We start from the raw sequence: 25,315 nt of genomic DNA on the forward strand, positions 1-25,315 counted from the left end.
AGTGACCCCTGTGCATCACCAAGTGTGACCCAAAAAGCAAAAAATAACTAAATAAAATAAAATTCTGAACTTCCTGGATCTTGTGGCCCCCTTTGTGGCCTCACATCTCCAAACTATAACACAGATAATCCACAGTAGCACACCAGATTGGATGGGATATAACATAGAAGTCAACCAATCTCAACTAACCAAAGGAGGCTTAACTTGTAACATGTCAGTAATCCCTCATACAAGGACTTGATGTCTCCATGGTGGGCTACAACAATTTGATTTTCTTCTAAGAAAATAATTTTGATCATTTTTGTCAGCAATTTATTGGTAATAAGCAATTAAAAAATAAATTATTGTGGGCCCTCTATGGGGTCAGGCTTGAGAAGTGGTTGGGGAAATTGGAGACAATGGTGGAGGGAAGTTGATAATGGTGGTGGGATTGATGTTAGAATATTGAATTCCTATACAAGTCATCATGACTAACTCTGCAAACCATGGTGTTTATATAAAGTGTGTGTATGGGGGGGGGCACTTACATAGTAGACCTTACCTAGTTCATGTAAACTCCAAAATAAATTAGCACCGGATTTCTTTTAAAGTTTTATTAATGACAGGTGAGGCACGAATATTACCATAATGAGATCCAAAGATAAGACAGATTTTAATGCAATTTACTTAAGACTCCAGAGTTGAAAAATTCCTTATGTAAATGAGAATAAGCATTCTGTTAAATTGTAATAGGGTTTTGTTTTCCTTATTTATATAAGTTAAAATCATCTAGCAATAACAAATTGACTCTTACTGATTTATTTACGGATCATTCTATTTGCCATTTCTTAAAGTTTTGTTGGAACAAGTAAGAGACAGTAAATTTGTTATGTGTCTAAGGGGGCAGGAGGGGGATGGCAGGGGAAATGGGGACATTGGTGGAGGGAAGGTCACAGTGGTGGTGTTGGAACACTAAATGCCAGGAGCGAACATATAATGAACAAGAATCATGGTGGTTTTAATAAAAAATTTGAAAATACACAAAAGCATTGATAAAGACCAGAAGAAAAAAGAAATAAAGACTATCTCAGAGGCTGGGGCTACAGTACAGCGGGTAGGATGTTTGCCTCGCACACGGCTGGCCCAGGTTGGATCCTGGCATCCCATATGGTCCCCCGAGCACTGCCAGAAGTAGTTTCTGAGTTCAGAATCAGGAGTAACCCCTGAGCATTGTTGAGTGTGACCCAAAAAGCACCCCCCAAAAAAATCTGGATTGAAGTGTGGTTGAGAGGTCAAGTGCATGCCCTATAGGCAGGAAACTTGGGTTCAAACCCCAGAGAGGGAGAGGGAGAGAGAAAAAGAGGGAGGGGGAGAAAGGGAGAGAAGGAGAGAGGGTAAGAGGGAGAGGGAGAGAAAATATCTGTTTTCCCTTGAAGTTATAGGAAATATATTCTGGAAACTCTATACTTCTTGCTGGTCTGTATTTTCCATTTGCCACAGAAACCTTCTCTTGGCTTGGAGAAATGTCATTTAAATAGTTTCATGATGCTTATTGAATTCTGTGGACATAATTCTCCAGATAATTACAATAACTTGGTATTTTTTCTTTGCACTTCTTTTAAGAGAAATGGAAAAAAGCATCCCAAGTAGTCTTCCAGAAGGGGGAAGAAATAGCAGTGGAACACCCGGACACAAAACAAGTTTATCATTTTGTTTATGACGTTTGTTTTTGGTCCTTCGATGAATGCCATCCCAGCTATGGCAGCCAGAGCACTGCCTATGGGACACTGGGGTACCATTCCTAGATTGGGCCTTTGAAGGCTTCAATACCTGTCTCTTTGCTTATGGTCAGACGGGGTCTGGAAAATCGTATACGTAAGTGGGTTGCAGAGTGTCTCTCCGGAGATGTTTCCATCATATTCTGGGAGAAGCAGTGTGGTTTATGGTATAAGCTTCCAGATGGTGCTCACCTCTAATCAACTTGGCGTTCACGTCTTCGTTGACCTTGGCGACGCTGATGATCATGCGGGCTTGGCTGGCGTACCTGAGGGTGCTCAGTGTCTCCTCGATGTTGCTGGCAGCGGGACTGATCGTGGCAATCATGGCAGTTTTTGAATTTCCACCCAGGCTTTCCTTTAACAGCCTGCAAGGCAAAAAAAAAAAAGTGTCCTAGTCAGACATTGCTTCAACAGCAATTACCTAGAAAGAAACAGCACAGCACTTCCCCAGTGGGGACCAGATGTCGGGGAACAGTTTTCCCCCAACGCTTACCGAGAAAGCACAAATCAAACCAAAGGTTTAGGTGTGCAGGTGCAGTACTAACTAGCACATGCAGGGACGACGTGGGTGGTGGGGCTGGAGAGAGAATTTAATAGGCTAAGTGCAGGCTATGCATGCTCAAGGCCCAGGTTCAATCCCTGGTACCCCTGAATACCAGGAGGAGTGACCTCCAAACAGACAGCCAGGAAGAGACCCTGAACCTTTTGGGCTAGGTCACAAAAGCCCAAAATAAATATAAAATTTTTTTAAATGAAACATTGTTGGTATTTTTTTTTTTTGTTTTATTAAAGCACCGTGAGGGGCTGGAGTGATAGCACAGCGGGTAGGGCATTTGCCTTGCATGAGGCCGACCCGGGTTCCATTCCCAGCATCCCATATGGTTCCCCAAGCACTGCCAGGAGTAATTCCTGAGTGCTAAGCCAGGAGTAACCCCTGTGCATCACCAGGTCACACCCCAAAAAGAAAAAAAAACACCATGAGTTACAAAGTTATTCAGAGTTGGGTTTCTGCCATGCAATTTTCCATCACTGATCCAACCACAAGTATCAACTTCCCTCCGCTTGTGTTCTCAGGTCCTAAAAATCATAACAATGTTCAGATCTCACGACCACTATTTTTTTTTCTCACATTTTTTCACACTGTTTCCTAAAACAACAATCTAGTCAGGGACTGTAGTCAGATACCAGTTCCTCTCACTAACCGAGGTGTCTTGGTCACTTTTATAGCCCGGGGCTACTGCAACCCTTTGGAGCAAGCACTCGAATGCTGAAAGTGAGGAATGAATATAGAAATGAAAATATGCTTTTTTACTATCCTAAAAACCCTTGAAGGAAAATAAGAGCATGACACTTTATCTCTTTATCTGTCTTTATTCCTGCAGGATGAATTCCACTATTCTTAACTTTCAAAAGGTTGAAGGTTAACCCAAAATCAGATTTCCCTGTAAGCGTCTTGAGCAGCAATCATAGAATAATAAGCCATGGGGCTGGAGCGATAGCACAGTGGGGAAGGCGTTTGCCTTGCATGCGGCCGACCCAGGTTCGATTCCCAGCATCCTATATGGTCCCCTGAGCACCACCAGGGGTAATTCCTGAGTGCAGAGCCAGGGGTAACCCCTGAGCATTGCTGGGTGTGACCCAAAAAGAAAAAAAGAAGAAGAAGTCAACCATAAAGGCACAGAGCTGTGGGCCGAAGAGAGCGCCACGGCCTGGTGGGCATTGCCTGAAACGCAGCATCTAGCTTCACTCCTCTTACAGGGTCCCCTGAGCACCACAGGGAACAACCCCAAGCACTGCTGGGTGTGACCCCCAAATAAAAACAAAATAAAAAAGACAAAAAAAAAGGTGCTGGAGCAATAGTACAGCAGCTAGGGTGTTTGCCTTTTGCACTGAGGGCCCAAGTTTGATCCCCGACACCCCATATGGTCCCCCAGGAGTGATCTCAGTGTAGAGCCAAGAGTCATCCCTGAGCACAGCCGGTGTACCACCAAAACAAAACAAAAGGCAGAAAACAAAAGAAAACAAGGAGCCCTAAGCAGAATTACCTACTCAAGCTTACACTCATATGGACACAGAAGCAACATGAATAGAACAGAAATGAAACAAATAAGAACACTTATTGAAAGCCCATGCACTCTCAAGGAACGCTAAGAAAACAAAATTATTCATTTTCATTTTCCACACCTGCTAAGGTTTGGGGAATCCCATGTGTGTCCTAATAATAACTATGATCAGAGTTGCTTGCATTCAGACAGCACCTATCATGCAGTGAGTTCACGTTAATCATAAGGAGAAGTACTTAAGGACAAGCACTCCTATGGTCCCATTTCTCAGATGAGAAGACTGGCCAGATCACTGTGACATGCCCACAGCCACAGTACTTGCAGCCGGCAGAGCTGAGACTCAAATCCAGGTGCTCTGACTCTAGAACCTGACTGCTCACCTCCTCTTCTCTGTCCCAAAGTTAAATGATGTGTCCGCCTCGGCAGCATACACCAAAGTTAAATGCAACCAACCTCCAGCCCCCCACGCCTGGATTTTACAACATTCTTTACACCTGAAAGACACTTACCAGGTCAGAACAGATTCACGATAGGGGATAAAAACTCTCTTCCGGTTGGCTTGTTCGGAAAGCGCAGATATCACCTTCCCCAGCGTGAGCAAGGACTTGTTAATACTCACTCCTTCCTGTAGAAAGATTTTTTTTAAGTTTTCATAATTTCAAACAACTGCTGAGCAATCAGCTGACTCCACAACATGTGTCTCCTCATATCACTGTTAAGTAAACATTCCCGTAAACCAGCGACTTTCTTACGATTCAGTATTTGCTCCATCTCTGGAGAAGTTCCATCATCAATGTCTCCAGAAGACAACCCAAGAGCCTCACACGCACCTTCAAGCGATCGCCACTAGTGTGCGCTGTGGAGCAGCGCTCGCTGCCTGCCAGATCGATGAGGTTTATGCGGCTGGTTATCCTGTGATCATGTTCTTCCCCTTCCACAAGCTCTGTCTGTAACAGAGCGACACAAAACCCTTTAATGTCTGTCATCAATACAAGCCTTCAATGCACGACACAAGCCATCCATTTATTTTTGAAACTCCATCTTCTGCAAATCTATGATAAATGATGATGCATCAATATTCCAGAATGCTGCAAGCAGGGATTAGGTTATGCCAACGTTTAAAAAAAAATACTTGAGAGAAAATCTCACAACTACTCATGATATCATCAAAGAAATAGCCATGGAGAAAAAAACTTAACATATAAAGGCATTACTGATAAAAAAAAAAAAAAGAAAAAGAAAAATAGTAATACAGCATAAAAAGCAATACACCAACCTAAATAGTAGAGAAAAACTTGAGGAACTCTTAACTATCAGTGGCATATTACATAGCTGAAAACAAAAATGACATTTTGCAAAAAATCTTAATAGCGTGACATTATAATATATTTTGTATATTTAGTATGGACTGGAGCGATAGCACAGGGGTGGGGCATTTGCCTTGCATGAGGCCAACCCGGGCTCAATTCCTCCACCCATCTCGGAGAGCCTGGCAAGCTATCGAGAGTATCTCGCTAGCAAGGCAGAGCCTGGCAAGCTACCCGTGAGATATTCGGATATGCCAAAAACAGTAACAACAAGTCTCACAATGGAGACGTTACTGCTGCCCACATGAGCCAATGGATGAGCAACGGGATTGAAGTATGATTATAAGACAGACTGTATACCAAAATGCTTACAGGGATTGGAAATATGGTTGAATTCAGTTCAACTATTTGTTGGAATTTTTTGTCTTTCACTTTCTTAAAAAAAAAAAAACAATTTACGGTCTGGAGCAATATAGCACAGCGGGTAGGGAGTTTGCCTTGCATGCGGCCGATCCAGGTTCTATTCCCAGTATCCCATATGGTCCCCTGAGCACTGTCTCCTGAGTGCAGAGCCAGGAGTTACCTCTGTGCATCGCTGGGTGTGACCGAAAAAGAAAAAAATTTAAGTAAATACAATCATGAACGCCCAACTGGAGCGATAACACAGCGGTAGGGCATTTGCCTTTCTCGCGGCCGACCCATGTTTTATTCCTCCGCCCCTCTCGGGGAGCCTGGCAAGCTACCGAGAGTATCGAGCCCACACGGCAGAGCCTGGCAAGCTACCTGTGGTGTAACAACAAGTCTCACAATGAGACATTACTGGTGCCCGCTTGAGCAAATCCATGAGCAACGGGATGACAGTGACAGTGACAATCAGGAAAACAGTTCACTTTAAAGGAAGGGCATGCAGCTGTCACCCAAATCCCTGTGCAGCCTGTGCCTATGTGGCCTAGCACGTGGATCACTTGCATCTCCCCTCTTGAGATGCACATGGGGGCTCTCCCCCCTTTGGAGAAGCCCGTGTTCTCTCGAGAGTGTTACTCACTCTCTTTCCTTCCTTCTTCTAAAACCTTCTGAATAAACTCTGTTTTTTATTTCAAATTTAAAAAAATAAACAAAAAGAAAAGACAAAAAGTTCACTTTCTGATATTTGCCCAAATACTGAACAATTACCATATTACTGATAATTCACCCCCGATATACTGATGAGAAAAATTGTAAGAATGACATACTATATATTTTAGAACAATGAGGAAAAACTCACCTATACCAAAAGCTATTGCATAACCTCCTGAAATGCAATTGTCTCTAGGGCTGTATCTTTATCACTAATTTAAAGGATAAGAAAAATGGAGCTGGGGGAGAGCTTAAAGGGCTGGAGCTCTTTCTCATGTGCCTCATCTGTGGTTCCCAGCATAATTGGCCCCCTCAACACTGCCCAGTGTGGTTCAAAAACAAGGAAAGAAAAGAAAAGAAAGGAAGGAAGGAAGAAGGGAGAGAGAGAAAGAGAAAAGAAAGAGAAAGAAAAAGAGAGAAAGAGAAAGAGGAGAAAGAGAAAGAGAGAAAGAGAGAAAGAGAAAGAGAAAGAAAGAGAGAAAGAGAAAGAAAGAGAGAAAGAGAAAGAAAGAGAAAGAGAAAGAAAGAGAGAAAGAGAAAGAGAGAAAGAGAAAGAAAGAGGGAGGGAGGGGAAAAAAGAAAGGAAAGAGGGAAGAAAGGGAGGGAGAGAAAGAGGGAGGGAGAGAAAGAGGGAGAGAGAGAGAGGGAGGGAGAGAGAGAGAGGGAGGGAGAGAGAGAGAGGGAGGGAGAGAGAGAGAGGGGAGGGAGAGAGAGAGAGGGAGGGAGAGAGAGAGAGGGAGGGAGAGAGAGAGGGGAGGGAGAGAGAGAGAGGGAGGGAGAGAGAGAGAGGGAGGGAGAGAGAGAGAGGGAGGGGAGAGAGAGAGAGGGAGGGAGAGAGAGAGAGGGAGGGAGAGAGAGAGAGGGAGGGAGAGAGGGAGGCAGAGAGAGAGAGGGAGGCAGAGAGAGAGGGAGGGGAGTGAGAGGGAGGGGGAGTGAGAGGGAGGGGGAGTGAGAGGGAGGGGGAGTGAGAGGGAGGGGGAGTGAGAGGGAGGGAGAGAGAGGGAGGGAGAGAGAGGAGGGAGAGAGAGGGAGGGAGAGAGAGAGGGAGGGAGAGAGAGGAGGGAGGGAGAGAGAGAGGGAGGGAGAGAGAGAGGGAGGGAGAGAGAGAGGAGGGAGAGAGAGAGGGAGGGAGAGAGAGAGGGAGGGAGAGAGAGAGGGAGGGAGAGAGAGGGAGGGAAGGAGGGAGAGAGGGAGGGAAGGAGGGAGAAAGGGAGGGAAGGAGAGAGGGGGAGGAGGAGGGGGGAGAGGGGGAGGGGGAAGGGGAGTGGAGGGAGAGGGGGACCACGACAACCCCTCCCGGGCACCCCGGCCTTCCTAGGTGCCTGTCCTAGGTGGCCTCATCGAGAGCCCTAGTGAGTATGCGCACCCCCACGGCCCCATGTGCCACGCCCCAAGGAGCACTGCATCGGGGCGTGTTAGCAACCCCAGTCCTCAGGGGAGGGGTTGGGAGAGAATCAAAGTGACATTTTATAGCATGATAAAGGCTGAAGCACAGGCTCAGGTGCAGAGGGCTTGATCCCCAGCAATTTCTGATCTTCCCCATCACCACCCGGGTGATCCCCGCGGCCCCGGCACTGAAGCAGAAATAAGTATCACCGGGAGTGCTGCCAGAGCCCCCTGAGCACTGCTCGGGATACATTCGCCCAAAAACAACAAGTTCTAGTGAGAGTAGTAGTAATAAACAATGGAGAATAGCAACTTCAGTTCTATCTAGCGAAAAGAACTGTCAACCGCGTATATTCAAATAAAACTTCACAGGCCAGAGCTGCAACAGATTGTGCAGGCTGGTAGGGCAGTCACCTGGCACAGGTCAGTCGAGTCCCAGAACAGCCTAGGGTCCCCCCAGCCACGCCACAATTAAGCCCTGAGCAGAGTAGGAGGAACCCTGAAACTGCCAGGCACAACACCCCCGAAATAAACATAAAATTCGACACACCAACCCGGTGAAGCTGAACACTTGGAGCTACTATGAGAACGTACCTCTTGGCTCTGCTTTGTGGCCACTCGAGCAAACAAATCTTCACAAAATCTTGGAATTATTCCTGCTTCTTCACTAAATCCCATCATCCTGGAAAATGCATTATGAATAAAAGAGAAGGGAAATTTTTTTTCCCTTTCATGGACAAACAGACTGAGAAGATGGGGGGGAACACGGTTAATTCGCATCAATAACTAAGAGATCTGGGCTCTCACAATCTGCCAGAGTTCAAACCTTCATTTGATTATTTATGAATCCTATGACCTTGGACATGAGACTGAACTTCAGTCAATGTCCATTTCCTCCTCTGTAAAATGGGAAGAGGTAGACCTGTGTAACTCAAGAGGGTTCGGGAAGGCTGAACAGGCCATGAGCACAGTGTTTGGAACAGAATAAAGTCTCAAAGTTACCTACTACTCTATTTCCTTCTATGGCAGGTGTTCTTAGGAGATGGACTTTTTTTTGGTTTTTTGGATCACACCCAGTGATGCTCAGGGGTTACTCCTGGCTCTGTGCTCAGGACTCACTCCTGGCAGCCTCAAAGGAAGCATATGGGATCCTGGGAAATCAAACCTGGGTCAGCCACAGTAAGACCAGGGTCCTACCCACGGTATCATCGCTCCTACCTTTGAGATGCCTTATTGCCTTATTTTTAATCCTTACAACAGCATTTAAGGTAACCTCTCTGGGTTTCTCTCGAGACTAGAAATATAATCTACAATCAAAGGTCCATTGTGTGTGTGCGTGTGTGCACGCGCACGAAGTTTAATAAACAGAATCTTGCACAAAATCAGAAACTCATCACTTGCCTAAGTTTGCAAAAATGATATGTGAAATAAATGGCCTGTACTTTCCATAAACCACACTGCTTCTCCCAGAATATGATGGAAACATCTCCGGAGAGACACTCTGCAACCCACTTACGTATACGATTTTCCAGACCCCGTCTGACCATAAGCAAAAAGACAAGTATTGAAGCCTTCAAAGGCCCGATCCAGGACTGGTACCCTAGTGTCTCATAGACAGTGCTCTGGCTGGCGTAGCCGGGGTGGCATTCATCGAAGGACCAAAAACAAACGTCATAAACAAAATGATAAACTTGTTTCATGTCCGGATGTTCCACTGCTATTTCTTCCTCCTTCTGGAAGACTACTTGAGATGCTTTTTTCCATTTTCTCTCTTGAAAAAGAAGCGCAGAGAAAAAAACCAAGTTATTGTAATTATCTGGAGAATTATGTCCACAGAATTCAATAAGCATCATGAAACTATTTAAATATGACATTCCTCCAAGCCAAGAGAAGGTTTCTGTGGCAAATGGTAAATACAGACCAGCAAGAAGTATAGAGTTTCCAGAATATATTTCCTATAACTCCATGTGACCACTCAAGGGAAAACAAATATTTTCTCTCCCTCTCCTTATCCTCTCTCCTCTCCTTTTTCCCCCTCCCTCTCTTTCTCTCTCCCTCTCTGGGGTTTGAAACCAAGTTTCCTGCCTATAGGGCATGCACTTGACCTCTCAACCACACTTCAATCCAGATTTTTTTGGGGGGTGCTTTTTGGGTCACACTCAATGCTCAGAGGTTACTCCTGATTCTGAACTCAGAAACTACTGGCAGTGCTCGGGGGACCATATGGGATCCAACCTGGGCCGGCCGCGTGCAAGGCAAACATCCTACCCGGTGTACTGTAACCCCAGCCCCACTCCAGATTTCTTATCCAGAAAAGCTGTGCTAGTTTTTGTTTTATTTTGGTGACACACGAGATGGTACTCAGGGCATAATCCTGGCTGTGTGCTCAGGGATCACTCCTGCAGGGCTTGGGGAATTATACGGGGTACCAGGCATCAAGCCCTGGTCAGCCACATGCAAGGCAAGTACCCTTCCCATTGTACTATTTCTCCAACTCCAAAGTGATGCTTTTCCTATAGAATTTTCCAACATTTTCTTTCTCTCTCCATCACCCGTTTTCCCCATTGCACCTTCTGTAACCTACCTGTGCTATTCCAGTTTAAATCTGAAAAACCTGGGCCGGAGTGATAGTATAGTAGGTATGTAAGACTGAGTAGTAAATTTCTTGGTTAGTTGCTGTGTCACTATTAATCCCAGGGGTCTTCCCTCCTCTAGATTATCTACCTTAAAATCGTAGGTCTTAGGGTCAAGAGATAATTGCCTGGTTCAATCCTTGGCACTGTATATGATCCCCTAAGCATCAACAGGAGTAGTCCCTGAGCAGTGCTAGGAGTAAGTCCTAAGCACAGCTGCTGTGGTCCACTCTCCCCATCACAAGAAGAGAAGAGAGAGGAGAGAAGGGAGAGGGCGGAAGGGCTGGGGAGCGTTCCATCTCCATATGGTCGCCCGAGCCCACCAGGTGTGATCCCTGAGCACAGAACAGGAGAAAACCCTGAGCACCTCAGGTGTGGTCTAAAAAAAAAAAAATTTAACTTAAAAATACAGGGCAGGAGGGGCTGGAGTGATAGCACAGCGGGTAGGGCATTTGCCTTGCAAGCAGCCAATCCGGGGTCGATTCCCAGCATCCCATAGGGTCCCCTGAGCACCGCCAGAGGTAATTCCTGAGTGCAGAGCCAGGAGTAACCCCTGTGCTTCACCGGGTGTGACCCAAAAAGCAAAAAAATATAAAATAAAATAAAAATACAGGGCAAGAAGTACAGGAGGTAAAGCATTTACCTTGCACATGGCGACCCAGGTTCTATCCCCGGCACTCCATATGGTCCCTGGAGCCCACCAAGAGTTATTTCTGAGTGCAGGACCCAAGAATAACCCCTGAGCATCACCAGGTGTGGCCCCCCAAAATAAATAAATAAAAGGTGTGACATACCTTGTGCTGAAGGGCCGGACACGGACGAACACTGTTACTTGGCTATTCTCCACCTTTAAAGGGTCTCTCTCTGCCAAGTATTTCTCAGCAGCGGTTTCTTCATCCAGAGCGAGTGTCTCCATCTGAGAGGGATGGAAGAATCTGGGTCAGCTGGGCCTCCTGCAAGGCAAACGCCCTACCTGCCGTGCTATTGTTAAACTGAGAAAAATACAAAAAAACAAACAAAAAACCCAACAACTCCCACTGTGAAAGTAAGTTCCCAGAAGACTATCTTAAATATTGTCACACTCTCAACCAAAATAAATTGTTTCCACACAGATTAAGACAAGGATCTGCACTTAGGATCATGAACAAATATTACAACAAATATTATGTCTAGTGATAGAGAAGCCCCCTGTTATGTGCTAGACCCTCTGACACTAGGAATTTCAAAGATAAGATCCCTTTTGTTCCCTCAGAAAGCCCATATATAATAGATCAAATACACTAAGCAACCAAAAGCTGTGAAGTGAACATCAGCAAAAATAAAGCTGAGCTGGGGGAGGGAGTCGACTCAGGTAGTGCTACAGACATCATGGAGTGCCCGGGACCAAACCCAGAGACTGCACCCAGGATTCCTACGTTCCACATGATGCAAAGCATGCAGACCACCATCACCTGTATCTGCATTAAAGTTTGAAGGGGAGCAGCTGTGGAACAGAGAACTCTAGCCCATGGGACAGCCAACTGTGTTGTATTTGTTGTCCTGACAATTGCATGAGTGATTCTATCTTGCAAAGTGAGGCTTGTTCAAACTACTCCCAAGTACTGTTACTACTGTTACTAAGAAACTGACTCACCACAGGAGTAGTGTGTGTGTGTGTGTGTTTCCAGTAAATATTTTAAAGTTCTAAATAAATAGCACGATCCTTACGCAACTTTTCGAGAGTTTTAAGCTCCTCCCGCAAGCCCCTAAACTGCAACTGTAGAATCTTCCCAGTAATGGGAATAAGTGGCACGGTCACAGAAAGATGCTGAAATTCCTCTACAGCTGAAAGCTGTTTTGCACGAACAGAGTCGGGGGTCGTTTTGGGGGGAACCTCGCCGTCCGGTTTAAGGGGAGAGGGGCTGGCCTGAAGACGAGGGACACACGCCACCCCACCCGCAGCAAATCACCCCAGCCACCAAGCCCCGGCCGGCCAGGCTCCCGGCTGTGACAGCTTAGCGTACCTCTCCAAGCCGCTCTGGGCGGAACGGCACCGGCACCGGGTGCACGGCGGGGGCCCGGCGGCGCTGGAATCCGGGGTCCGAGCCGGACGGGGAGTGGAGTCAGCGGTCGCTCCGAGACAAACAGCCCGCACGCCCCCCGCAGCAAGCACCGGGACTGCGCCTCTCCTCGGGGTGCCCTTCGAGAAAGGCCCCAAGCCACGCACAGTAAGCACCAGCGGCTCCCGCGGCGGCCGCGATTTGAACGGGAGCGCCGCCTTCTGATTGGCTGTTGGGGTTGCGACAGGGCCGCACCCTCGCTTCCTCCCGCCCCCCGGAAGCACCGGTGATTGGACCGCTGGGAATCTAAACAGACATGCCGCCCCGCCCTCATCTCCTAGACGACAGGTCCCGCCCCCCCATCCCCGCCCTGCTCAGTTAAGTAGAGCTTGAGTCTCTTTAAGTTCTTGTTTGTGGACAGAAAATCGCTGGTAGGCAGGACTTCCGAACACTGCTTGCAAGGCCTCCCCACCCCAGATTTAAAAACCAAACATAGAAAATGAGAATAACTGCGTCAGGAAGGTGGGATTCTGGACGGGATCTTTAAAACCCTGAAATGGATGTTAAGTGTGAAGATTCTCATTGATCCCCAATATAAAAGGAGCATGGTCTATAACCAAAACATCAAAAACCTGGCATTGTAAAAATGATCATTTTCCCACAAGTGCATCAGACCAAGAACATTTTCTCGTGCTTCTGCTGGAAAGCATGGGCATAGGACATGTAGACTGAAACTGTTTTACATGGAGATTCTTCCTTTAATCCTGAAAAATCTGATGAAGGTGGTACCTCCAGTTCAGAGATAACAGAAATGGCAGAGTTTATAATAAACGTGTGAAAGATCCAACCAAGTAGCAAGTGGTGTGATTAGAATTACAAAACCAATGTCATGAGATTTAACCCAGTGCTGTTGTTGTTTGGAGCTTATTGGTCTTGTTTTGTGTGTTTTGGGTTACAGAGTTGTTTGCTTGGTAGGTTCCGAATCTGGGCTGGGCATGGGTGGTTCCAGGCAGTCCCTGTGGATCATGGATGCCAAGATCCAGCTGGCCTCTTGCAGGCAAAGTGGCACTCAGTCAGATTTTGAAACATGAGGTGCTAGATGTGAAAAACATTTTTTTTTTGAAACATGAAAAAAGTAATGCTTTTTGCAGTGAGCGAATTGAACCCAAGGCTTCACACCCAAGGCAAGGACACCTATGCCGGGCTACATTCGCACCCCTAGAACTACATCTGCCAGATGAGGTTGCTTCCAGCACCGCCCCTCAGGCACTGGGAGTCCCTGCTAGGTGAGCAAGCCTGCAACTGCAAGGCAACTAAAGGCACAGCCCCAGAGAGCACTGCCGCAAGCGATGAACCCGAGTCATCACAACAACAATTAAAATAATACTAATAATAGTGGGCTAGACTATCATCGCAACAACAATAAAAATAATACTAATAATATAGTCCAGCCCACTATTATTAGTATTATTTTTATTACTGTTGCGATGACTTGGAGTACCTAAAGCAGCACACATGTATTTGGTTTTAACATACTTGCTTGAATTCTCTTATATACATTCTTCTTCCCTCTCGGAAACCCTGGCAAGCTACCGAGAGTATCCCGCCCGCAGGGCAGAGCCTGGCAAGCTCCCTGTGGTGTAGTCTATATGCCAAAAATAGTAACAATAACGGGTCTCATTCCCCTGACCCTGAAAGAGCCTCCAACACGACACCGTTGGGAAGGACGAGTAAGGAGAGGCTGCTAAAATCTCAGGGCTGGGATGAACAGAAACGTTACTGGCTCCCGCTTGAGCAAACCGATGAACAACGAGATGACAGTGATACAGTGATACCAATAATAGTACTAATAAGGGAGGACGAGAGGAGAATAAAGAAAATAAATCATTAGAAAACATTCAGAAAAAAATACCCATCAATAAGGACTTAGTTAGAGATTATAAATGAATAATGGGGGGGGTGGAGTGGGGTTGGTTCACAAATAGTGGTACTCAGGGGTATTTAGGGAGAGAATCAAAGTGTGGAGGGGGGAGGAGGGGAGGAGTGGCAAGCATCTTACTGTAAAAAACTAAGGCTCGCTGAGGGGCGTGTGCACTCTCGGGCTCTCCAGGCAGCTCTGTCTCACCGCCCACGTTCTGTGCCCCGGAACCGCTGTGTGTGCTGTCGGTCAAGGGTAGGCAACAGAAGGAAGAAGGCCAAACTGGTTGCTCGATCAGTTTATTTCATTCTCTCTCCCTGCTTCTCTCCCAGCTCTCGGTCTCTCTCTGGATCTGTGGGTCTGGCCCTCGTAGATCTGGGCCCCCAACCCACTCTTACAGCCTAGTTAAATCTCCACAGCATGGGGGGGGGGTACACATAGGTGTGGTCAACATCAATAGGGTAAGGTTCCTTTCCCTTAGGGGATGCTTCTCCTAGGACTTAATTCTCTTTCAGCAGGAGGATCAACCCAAGGGCAGAGTCCCATGAATGTGTTTCTCTTCTCCTCGGCCAGCAAATATATAAGAATTCATAATATTAATAATTTTGTATGGACACAATAAGAGATGCATTAAAGCTTATGGAATTGCTCTCCTGGGGCCATCTCAATCTCAGACTACAGTGCTCAGGCCAGATCAGTCTTTCCTATCCCTAGCAGGGTCCTAGTCTCGTCATTATTTTTGGATCATGACAGTATTTGTCTATGATCAAGCTCTTAACTTATAGTTAAGAATTAGGCACTTTGGCCAGGCCCATCTCGATGCCAGGGTAGCACATAACTCACCGCTTGCCCTGGATCCTTCCCGTCCCTCGTCGGGACCCTGCTTTTGGGGTGCTAGGAACTGAGGGCAACTGAGGCTTAAATGGAGAAAGCAGATGCCTGGGAGGGAATAATATTTGAGGCCAATTAATTCCCAAGTTATAAAAACATAATATTTCTTCTTGTGTCTATACAAAACAGACATAGCTTTAAAGTAAATTATTCAAAAGGCACAAGAAGAGGAGAAAGGCAATATTAACTTATATAATATAAATTCAGTATCCTAGGAAGGTCTGACCTTACAAATTAGCAGAGTCAGATTAAGGGAAAGCCGCGGATTAACTCTTTTGGGGAAGAGAGCATGGAGAAGTGATTATAGCTAAACAAAGGGATGGGAGAGATTCAGGAACAGCTTGATGGGTATGACTGGGGTAAGCCTAAACTCCAGGGAAAACCTGGACAAGCTACTTGTGGCAAGGAGGGAAAGGACAAACTAATGTCATCCTACATCTTACCTTCTGTTCTGTCTCTCCAGCCTTCAGTAGCATTTTTTAGACAGCAGAGTGTATAGATAATGGAAATGTTTTCAATGGGAAAGTAAGGGGGACCAGTAATATTAAAAAAAAATGATAAAATACCTTCAAGTTCACTGCAAAGATTATCCCAGAGGGTAAGCAGCTGACTCGGTTCAATTCCTCACACTATATATCCCTGAGCACCTATAGGAGTGATCCCTCAGCACCTAGCCAGAGCGCAGAGTCAGCTCTTGATCACACCATATGTGGCTAAATCCCTGCCCAAATAAACAAACAAAACAAAATTTAAAATGAATACCATTCAGCGTGGCCGCACGACCTTTTCTAAAAACTGAAAACATACAATCTTTTAATGGAAAACCAATTATCAAATGCTTCCTTAGTAAGGCTGTCTTTCTTGGGGGGAAACTCCAACAACAATAGTGAGTTTTGTTTTGCAATATGGAACGTAATCAAGGTAAAGAGAAAATGAAGTGAAATTCATCAGTTATACAGTGGAGGGGGGGCGGGGTATACTGGGGATTCTGGTGGTGGAATATGGGCACTGGTGAAGGGATGGTGTTTGAATATTGTATAACTGAGACATAAACCTGAAAACTGTGTATCTTTCCACATGGTGATATAATAAAAATTTAAAAAAATAAAATAAAATGAAGACCATTCTAAAATGTAATTAAAACAAAGTTATAAAGAAACCACTAGAAAATAGAATGTAAGTTGGGAGTGGGAGAAAAATCGGAAAAGAAAATAGAATGTGGGGCCGGAGTGATAGCACAGCGGGTAGGGCGTTTGCCTTGCATGTGGCCGACCCGGGTTCGATCCCCGGCATCCCATATGGTCCCCCAAGCACCGCCTGGAGTAATTCCTGAGTGCAAAGCCAGGAGTAACCCCTGAGTATCGCTGGGTGTGACCCAAAAAGCAAAAAAATAATAATAATAATAAAATAAAGAAAATAGAATGCAAGCATTTCTATATGGAATATGATCAGTTTAGGAGCAAAAGCATATCAAGTAAGTAACTTCTAGAAACAGCTTTTATAAAGCATATATAATGATGTATGAGAATAACCATAAATATATTCATGCCCTTTGACCTAGTGAGTGAACCACAAGTGTTCAACATTAAGAGAATTATTCACATCATTCTAAGTGAGGGGGAAGTGACCTACTCTCTTTTGTTGTAGCTTTGTTTGGGGGCCCATACCTGCAGAGTTACTCTCGGCATAGAATATTCTAACACCAGTGTCAGCTTCCTTCCACCAGTGTCCCAGTTTCCTCCCACCCACCCAGTCTGCCTCTATGACAGGCACTGTTTTCAGGCACTGTGGTTCAGTTATGCTCGTGATAGGGTTTCATGCATGACACATGCTAGCACCACACCCGCCCTCAGTGACCACTTCCCTTCACCACTGCCCAGTGTCCCTTCCCCATCCTACCCTGCTCTTTCCTCCCCCATGGTCAGCTCTTCGGGTTTCAGTTTCAGTGTCTGTTGCCTTTGGCATTTGTTCTTTTCTACTATGTTTCTTTATCTCTCAGAGGTGAGAGAGATCATTCTGTGTCTGTCCCTCTCCTTCTAGCTTCACTCAGCATGATACTCTCCGGGCCCTTTCACGTGACAGCAGATTGCATCATTTCATCTTTCCTTACAGTCTAGTAGTATTCCATTTATAGTAGTATTCCATCTGTAGCACTGTAGCACTATTGTAGCACTGTTGTCCCGTTTTTCATCGATTTGCTTGAGTGGGCACCAGTAACATCTCCACTGTGAGCTTGTTGTTACCGCTTTTGGCACATCGAATACGCCATGGGTAACTTTCCAGGCTCCTCTGTGCTGGTGGGATACTCTCGGTAGCTTGCCGGTCTCTCCGAGAGGGACAGAGGAATCGAACCCAGGTCAGCCACATGCAAGTCAAACGCCCTACTTGCTGTGCTATAGCTCTAGTCCTTGCGTATATGTACCACAGCTTTTTAGCCAGTAATCTAATCTTGGACACTTGGGTTGTTTCTAGGTTTTGCTATTAATAGTGCTGCAAAGAACATAGGAATGCAAATATCTTTTCTGGATTGCGTTTTTCAGAGGCACAGTGGGTAGGGTGTGTGCCTTGCATGTGACCAACCCAGGTTCTATCCCTCACACCCCATATGGCCCCCCAAGGCCTACCAGAAGTGATCCCTGAGTGTAGAGAAAGGAGTAAGCCCTGAGTACCCCCAAACCAAAAATAAATAGTGTTTGGAGGCCTTTGAGAAGATGCCAAGAAGTAGATTTTTTTTTCTTTTTGGATCAGACTCAGAGATGCTCAAGGGTTACTTCTGGCTCTGAACTTAGGAATTACTCCTGGCAGTACTTGAGGGACTATATGGGATGCTGGGGATTGAACCTGGGTCATCAATGTGCAAGGCAAATGCCCTACCCGCTGTACTATCACTCTGGGCCCAGAAGCAGATATCTCAAAGATTATTTTCCCCATGTTTTGGAGATTGTAGTTGTTTATAAAAGTTAGCATCTGTACAACAGGAACCTGAAAAGCACAAGAAGCAAAGAACAAAGTCATACACAATTATAAGCAAATAAGTCTGACATATTCTTCTTGGCCCTGCCTACATACCTACACAACTAAACATCGATGATTTATTAAGTTCATATGGTCATGTACCAAGTTTTTTACACACCAGGAATACTTACCATTTAAAATTTTCCAAGCCATAGGAATATTTTGATTGCCAAAAGTACACAAAACCAACTCATTCTGAAAAAAGAAATCCAGTCTTTCTTGGCAAAATATTTTTTCAATTTATTTTCATAAAGAAGTTCACAATAGTTCATTACAGATAATATTCAAACACCAATCCCACCACCAAGCACCTTCCCACCACAATAAAAGGGAAGTGAGTGAAGATTGTATGTAGTTGTATTTCATTCTGGAGCCATTTAAGTACAGATATAGAGAATACAAGCAAGTATGTTAAAAAGCAAACAAATATGGGGACTGAGAAATAGCACAGTGGGTAGGGCGTTTGCCTTGCACGCGGCCGACCTGGGTTCGATTCCCAGTACCCCATATGGTCCCCCAAGCACCGCCAGGAGTAATTCCTGAGTGCATGAGCCAGGAGTAACCTCTGTGCAATGCCGGGTGTGACCCAAAAAGCAAATAATAATAATAATAATAAAAGGACTCTGTTAAAAAAAGAAAAACAAAAACCAAACAAATATGTGTCACTTTTGGTAGGGAAGTGGGCTAGAGTATAGGAGGTCATGTGGCCACAAATGCAGCTGTATGCTCCAGGAAATTCTGCAGTGCTCTCTTCCGGGAGCTTTGGTTTATTGTCTCTGGATCTTGGCCATTGATGAGATTACATGGTGCCAGGGGAGGTTTGTGGGTGTGATTGCCAAGCTACTGGAAAACTGGGGATCTATCTTGAGGGAGAAGGCCCAGTCCCATTCTGAGCGGGCTTGGAGGTCTCAGTCAGGGTGCCTACATACCTGGTGACAGGTCTCTTGACAAAGATAATTGGGGTAGTGACAATGAAAATATTGCCTTCCTCACTGCTCAGTTTAAAAGGAGACAGAGCAACAATGCATGCAAAGCTTAACCCTTCTAAAATGATTCATTATCTAGTTTATATTATTAAAATATTAGCAGAGAGTTGAAGTATTGGTGAGATATTTCTGTTTTGCAACCACAGAGAAGCTCTTGCCTCATTGGACATCATTAAATGCAGTTGGGGGCCAGACAGATGGTACAGCAGGTAGTGCCCTTGCCTTGCACATGGCCAACTGTGGTTCCATCCTCAGCATCTCATATGGTACCCTCATGCCCCAAGAAGTGATCTCTGAACCCAGAGCCAGGAGAAAGCCCTGAGCACTGGTTGGTGTGTCTCCCAAATAAAAATTTTTTTTAAAAAGTGACTAGGGACTTATCCTCATACATTTCCTTTCTCTCTATTTCTGTGCTAATATATTTTTTTTTATCTCCTAAATACTACAGTGGGAATTGTTTTTGAAAATTTGACCTGGGTTTTCTTGTTCTTTTTGAGGAGAGATAATTCAGAAATGTACAATGGATTCATTCTCAATAGAGGTCAGTTCAATTAGCTATTTAAGAAAAAGCTATCTCTCCTTCCTCTGTGGAAGGAGAAAAAAAAAAAAATCTGCCTTCCCCAGCCCCGCTTTTATTCCCCTGGCCTTGAAAGATGAAAAAGATCTGACTGTACTGAAAATATGTGCCAGGCAAACGTATTACCTCCTTCAAGTCTTATAAAAAAAAAAAAGTCAGGTAGGTGTTATTATTGTCTCCAAGTGAAAATGAAGATGCATAGAGAAGTTAATTAAATTGCCAAGTCCCTGCAGCAAATAAATGGGGAGGGTTTTTTTTCTTTCTCTTTTTTTTTTTTTAACAAGTTGCTCTTAACAACTGCAGGGAAGAGCTAAGTGGCTCTTTTCAAGTGGAGGCCCACGGGTCATCAGGCCTCTGGGATCCAGTTCAGGCCACTGTGCAGACCAGCACTGAGCCGAAGGGCTGAGCTACTTGCTGGGGAGCATCGGGCACATCAGACTGTGCTCCCTCTAGAAGGTGACTGAGGTTATTTTGTTCACTTGCCAGTTTACCATAGAAAAAGCCACCTGAATTCTTTCAGTGGTTTAAGGGATTGGGGTTGGGTCACCTGGCATCTCCTCTTTTTGTTGTTGGGTGGAGGGGTACTTGGGTCACTACTCACCCCCGGGTCATGCTACACACCAATTCCGGGCTCTGCACTCAGGGATCACTCCTGGCAGTGCTCAGGGACCCTATGAAGTGGCAGGGATCAAAGCCAGGGTGTCTAGGTACAGGCAAGAGCCTTCCCTGCTCTCAGTCTCTCTGGCCCATCCCCTGACAACCTGGTCAGGGTGTGGTGTCAGTCCTCCCCTGCCAGTCACCAAAGGGAGCCGACCCCCTGACTTGCGTCCCGCGGCTTCTTTATTTCCTCCTGCTTGATCCAATGGCAATTGCTGATTTTCCTGGCGTCTGCATGTTGGTTTTTTATTTAGTTACTTATTTTTTGGTTTTCTTCTGGAGCCACACCCAGCACTTGTTTTGGACCTACTTCTGTCTGGGTGCTGTTGAGGAGTCACTTTTTAGTAGTGCCCAGGGAGCTCTGTAGTGCCAGGGACGGAACCTGGGCCTTTCCCAGGTGAAGTCATGCTCCAGTCATTTGAACCCAGCCCCGTACAGCCTGGTTTTTATCTTGAGCATGAGAGATTCAAACTCCTGTATTACACCAAACATCAGACACAAAAGCAAGTGGTTTGAGAGGATGCGGCTGGGGCCGGAGTGATAGTACAGTGGGTAGGGCCCTTTCCCTGCACACAGTTGACCTGGGTTCAATCTCTGGCACCCCAGATGGTTCCCCAAGCCCTTTCTGTGCTTGAGCACAGAGCCAGTAGTATGCCCTGAGAACTTCTGGGTATGGCCCCCCAAAAAAGGGAGGGAGGGAAGGAAGGAAGAGAGGAAATGAGGGAGGGAAGGAAGGAAGGAAGGAAGGAAGGAAGGAAGGAAGGAAGGAAGGAAGGAAGGAAGGAAGGAAGGAAGGAAGGAAGGAAGGAAGGAAGGAAGGAAGGAAGGAAAAAAGGAAAAAAGGAAGGAAGGAAGGGAGGGAGGGAGGGAGGGAGGGAGGGAGGGAGGGAGGGAGGGAGGGAGGGAGGGAGGGAGGTAAGAGTGGGCCAAGACCCCACCTAGAGCAGGAGAAGTCCACCCCGCCAAGGAAATCCTTGCTGAAACTTGACCAGTGAGGGTCAGTCAAGCCAGCAGTCTTCAGGGGCTCAGGGCAGTGGGGCAGGAGGGCGAGATGTCTGGAGGGAGGAGGGAAGGGGATCCCCTATCTCTGGGTTAGTGGGAAAATTCACAGCTGGTAAGTTCTTGCCTAGTGACATGCCTTGGCACAGGACACGCCCATTTCATAGTCCAAGTAGAGGGAGCACAAAAACTCCAGTAGGGATTGGAGTGAAAGTACAGTGGGGAGGGACTTGCTTTGCACGCAGTTGACCTGGGTTCAATCCCGGCACCCCATATGGCCTCCTGAGCTCAGCTAAGAATGATCCCTGAGCACTGACCCAGTGATAAGCCATCAGAGGCGTCACAAAAACACAAAATTAAAACAAAACTCCAAGTAGCACTCCTGTAGGAGAAATCAGGACTGTTAAGATTTGAAAAGTCTATTTGGTTCCTTCCCCTACCTGACCCTTTCTGTGTGGGGGTGGCGTGGGGGGGAGCAGTGGGCAGACCATGGTATCAGGGTTTGGAAAAGGCTTTTGCTTTTGGGGGGGTCTCTCAACTGGGGCAGTAGTCCCTTGCCTGCACAGGGGTCTCCAGGGTAGTCCTGGGACCATGTGGTGCTGGGGAGGGATCAGAGCTGGCCCCAGGCAAGGCAGGTGCCTTAGCCCCAGCACTTTCTCTCTGACCCTGGGCAGGGTGTTATTCCATCTCCGTGTCCTGGAAGCTTGTCCCTGGTTAATACACCTCCGAGGCTGGAAAAGGCCCCAAGTGCTGACTCTTGGTGGATGACAAGAGGCAACATCAGATATTAAGCGTTACACTAAATAGCCAGGTCGCCAGGTCGAACTGGCACAGATCCTCCGCGACAGGGTCCTGCTCTGCCAGCTGCTCAACAACCCCCGGGTGCACTCCATCAACCTCAGGGAGATCAATCCGAGGCCACAGATGTCCCAGGTGCTGCCCAAAGACACAGGCAGGTGCATGTTTGTCATTGTGCAGATCATTACAACATGCCAGTCGACCAAAAGCTTACATTCGGTAGACTGGGAACACCTGTAAAAGTGATTGGAGGCCAACCCAAAAGCCTCCGTTCCTCTCGGAGAGCCTGGCAAGCTACTGAGAGTATGCTGCCCACGCAGCAGAGCCTGGCAAGCTACCCGTGGCATACCCAATATGCCAAAAACAGTAACATTTATGGTCTCATTCCCCTGATCATGAAAGAGCCCCTAATACGCCATCGGGCTACACTAGCATGCGACAGGGACGAATGGAGACATTACTGGCACCTGCTTGAGCAAATCAATGAACAACGGGATGACAGTGACAGTGACAGATACTAAATAGCAATAACACCAATACCCAGTCAGTTCCATTTCTCAGCAAAACCTCTCTCCTACATAGAAATAGAAGCATAAATAGCACCGAGGGCCACGGGAGGAAGGAAAACTGGAATTCAGAGAAATCTTCCCTCTGTCATGTGAAAAGCAACGACCCCCTCCTTCAAGTCCAAGGCACAGAGTGGGGAGTGTAAGGGAGCACCCCTTAGAGTGCCAGGATGGGAGACCCCATGTTCAGAGGCGTCCCTACCACTCCATAAAAGCAGGACCCCCTGCTTCCACCTTTTTAATCACCCCAGGCTAAGGTACCTTTACTACAAAGGGAGAATGGACTTCATTGTTTTCTCCAGGTAAAAGGGTAAGCTTAGGATGAGCCTGGGGTGGAGTATCAATTGTACATTCCAGGAATGGGCCAGATTACTAAAGATTTAAACTGTTTAGGGAAATGGGCAGAAACGAGGCTAATGAAATTCAGTCTCACAATACTGGAAGGTCATGCATTAAAGTAGAATCCATAATACATTTAAATAGAGGCTTAATAGGTAGAATTGCACAAAATAATGAGAAAAGAGCCCTAGGGCTGGATAATAACATCGTTAAGAGTCTAGTTGCAAACAGGGAATTTCCTTATAGGGCACAGGAAGTGAAGGTTCCTCTGGGTAAATAAGTTCCTCAGCTCCCATTTACGATCCTTGGTGTTATCCTGGGTCTGCAGCTGCCCAGAAATGGAGCATTGTGTTCGGAGAGGGAGCAAGAGAAATAAAAAGGAAACGTTGGTCTCGGCTAGAGAAATGTGCTAGGGTGTTTATGGAGGTGCTGTTCACCGTCTTCCTGCCCTGTGCACAAGCTGGAACGCTAAACGTTGGCCCTATTATCACTTGGATAGAGACACCCACGATTCTTTCCAGGTTTTTAATCCCTATTCTTTTGCTTGCTACTTTCCTTTGTTGTATATTTCTGAGATAAAGTTTCTAATGTAGTTTGAAGGTGAGAGCAAGGGGTTTTGAGCAGAGAAAAAGGAAATGGAATTAACTTTGAAGCTAGCATTGAGTACAGGGAGGTACATCTGAGTACAAGCTGGGCTATGACTCATGAAATCAAGCCACTCAGAGCCAGGAAGATGGTTCAGAGGGTTAGAACACATGCTTGTTTGTGGGAGCCCCAGGTTTGAACCCTGACACTGCCTGGTTCCCCCCCCTCAAATGCTACTTGGAAGGAGCACACCAATTAGATGGGAAAGTAGCAGAGAGGCCAACTAAGCTCAATAAACAGAAACAAGAACACAGACTGTTCAACTAAGCACCAAACAGATTTGCAAACCCTGGCAATGACGTGACTTGACCCGATTGTGAGATATCATAATTTTCACAAAATTTCCTTTATAAAAGTACTTTTTGATAATTCAATTAGGCATTCTGTTGTAACAAACAATATAAAATATATTATTTTGTGCCTGCTAAGGAGTAAATTTATAAGGTTGGTAGGGAACTGGAGACAAGTGATGCAGGGAAGGTTACACCAGTGGTGAGACTGGTGTTGGAACATCGGATGTCTGAGACAACGGTATTATGCATAACTTTGTAAACCAGGGTGTTTAAATAAAGTGAAAAAAATACATAAATCTGAAAAGTTTCATGATGGAAACTTAAGCTCTAGAATTTAAGATAAAATCACAATAAATGGCTATTTTTTTGAATGATAGAATTCTTTTTATTTATTTATTTTTGTCTTGTATTGGGGTGGTTTGGGGCTTACTCCTACCAAGCTCTGGGGACCTAAGTATCCATTAGGCTGCCCTTTGTGTTTTTCTATTCCTTTTCAAATTCTTATGTTTTTTCAGATTAAAAAATAAAAACCAGGCCAGGCAGATAGCTCAAAGTGATGTAGGCAGGTAGATAGGGAAAGGCCCTTGGCAATGAAACAGATTAACAAAGTCTCTGGGAAGGAGAATCCTGAGACTGACCCACCTTGTGGATATAGAAAACAGACCTGATAAGACCTTCAGCGGACCCTGAGGAGGTTGGACCCCTCCCCATGAAGTTCCTCAATTCCCTAGACCTCGCCCTTAATCTGATTAAAATGTGATCCAGCCTAAAGAAGACCATCACCACTCCCAACCTCCCTGGTAACCTCCTTAGCAATGGACTTTTACCTGGGAAGAAGCCCCCAGGTGGGGGCAGGTTGAAGAGACCCTATAAAAGACACCTTGAACAAAGGAAGTGCGCGCGTATGCTGCATGAGCCCATGTGCTGCTTGTGCCCACGTGGCCGAGCACATGTGGTGCCCAAGTACATGTGTTGCCCGCATCTCCCCCCTTGAGATGTGTACTTTCATGCTTTCGTGTCCAGTGCTAGGATGTGTGTAGAGCTCTCTCCATCTTCGGAGAAGCCCGCGTTCTTTCTTGAGCGCGTTACTCCTACTGGTTTTTCATTTCCACTTATCCCTTCCTCCTTCCCTAAGACCTTCTAAAATAAAATCTGCTACTTCACTGCTTGTCTACTCCTGAAATTCTTTTCCGAGAGCGAGACAAGAACACAGTAAACCTGGGTCCCGGGCGTTAGAGGCGGTTGGAGAGAAAGTGACCATCTTTCTCCTCCCCATTTCGAGTAAGTCACCCGTGGGGCCCACCGACATCAAAAGGATTGGAGTGACGCT

The 25,315-nt window shown here is 46.0% G+C and overlaps 1 protein-coding gene and 1 long non-coding RNA gene across 2 annotated transcripts; both read right to left on the bottom strand.

Moving 5' to 3' along the window:
- Window positions 1-1,893: 1,893 nt before the first annotated feature.
- On the bottom strand, window positions 1,894-9,245 carry LOC129406444 (kinesin-like protein KIF14). Its single transcript, XM_055144212.1, has 5 exons — window positions 9,146-9,245; window positions 8,224-8,311; window positions 4,651-4,767; window positions 4,330-4,445; window positions 1,894-2,122 (listed from the first exon to the last, which is right to left on the bottom strand). The coding sequence occupies exons 2-5, from the start codon at window positions 8,308-8,310 to the stop codon at window positions 1,894-1,896; spliced, it is 549 nt and encodes a 182-aa protein (XP_055000187.1). The 5' UTR covers window position 8,311; window positions 9,146-9,245.
- Window positions 9,246-9,269: 24 nt separating this feature from the next.
- On the bottom strand, window positions 9,270-12,404 carry LOC129406483 (uncharacterized). The gene is made up of 3 exons (XR_008631026.1): window positions 12,266-12,404; window positions 11,057-11,178; window positions 9,270-9,400 (listed from the first exon to the last, which is right to left on the bottom strand). It is a non-coding gene; the product is annotated as an uncharacterized LOC129406483 (long non-coding RNA).
- Window positions 12,405-25,315: the final 12,911 nt, after the last annotated feature.

Source organism: Sorex araneus, chromosome 7 (genome assembly GCF_027595985.1).
Source record: "Sorex araneus isolate mSorAra2 chromosome 7, mSorAra2.pri, whole genome shotgun sequence".
NCBI lineage: Eukaryota > Metazoa > Chordata > Mammalia > Eulipotyphla > Soricidae > Sorex > Sorex araneus.

What these genes read in the sequence shown, in the direction of transcription:
- LOC129406444 (XM_055144212.1), bottom strand. Translation starts at nt 8,310, where the DNA reads ATGATGGGATTTAGTGAAGAAGCAGGAATAATTCCAAGATTTTGTGAA. An exon ending in CTAGTGGCGATCGCTTGAAG is followed by an intron (nt 4,446 to 4,650) that starts GTGCGTGTGAGG and finishes ATCTTTCTACAG; the next exon opens with GAAGGAGTGAGTATTAACAA. An exon ending in CGTGAATCTGTTCTGACCTG is followed by an intron (nt 2,123 to 4,329) that starts GTAAGTGTCTTT and finishes TTTGCCTTGCAG; the next exon opens with GCTGTTAAAGGAAAGCCTGG.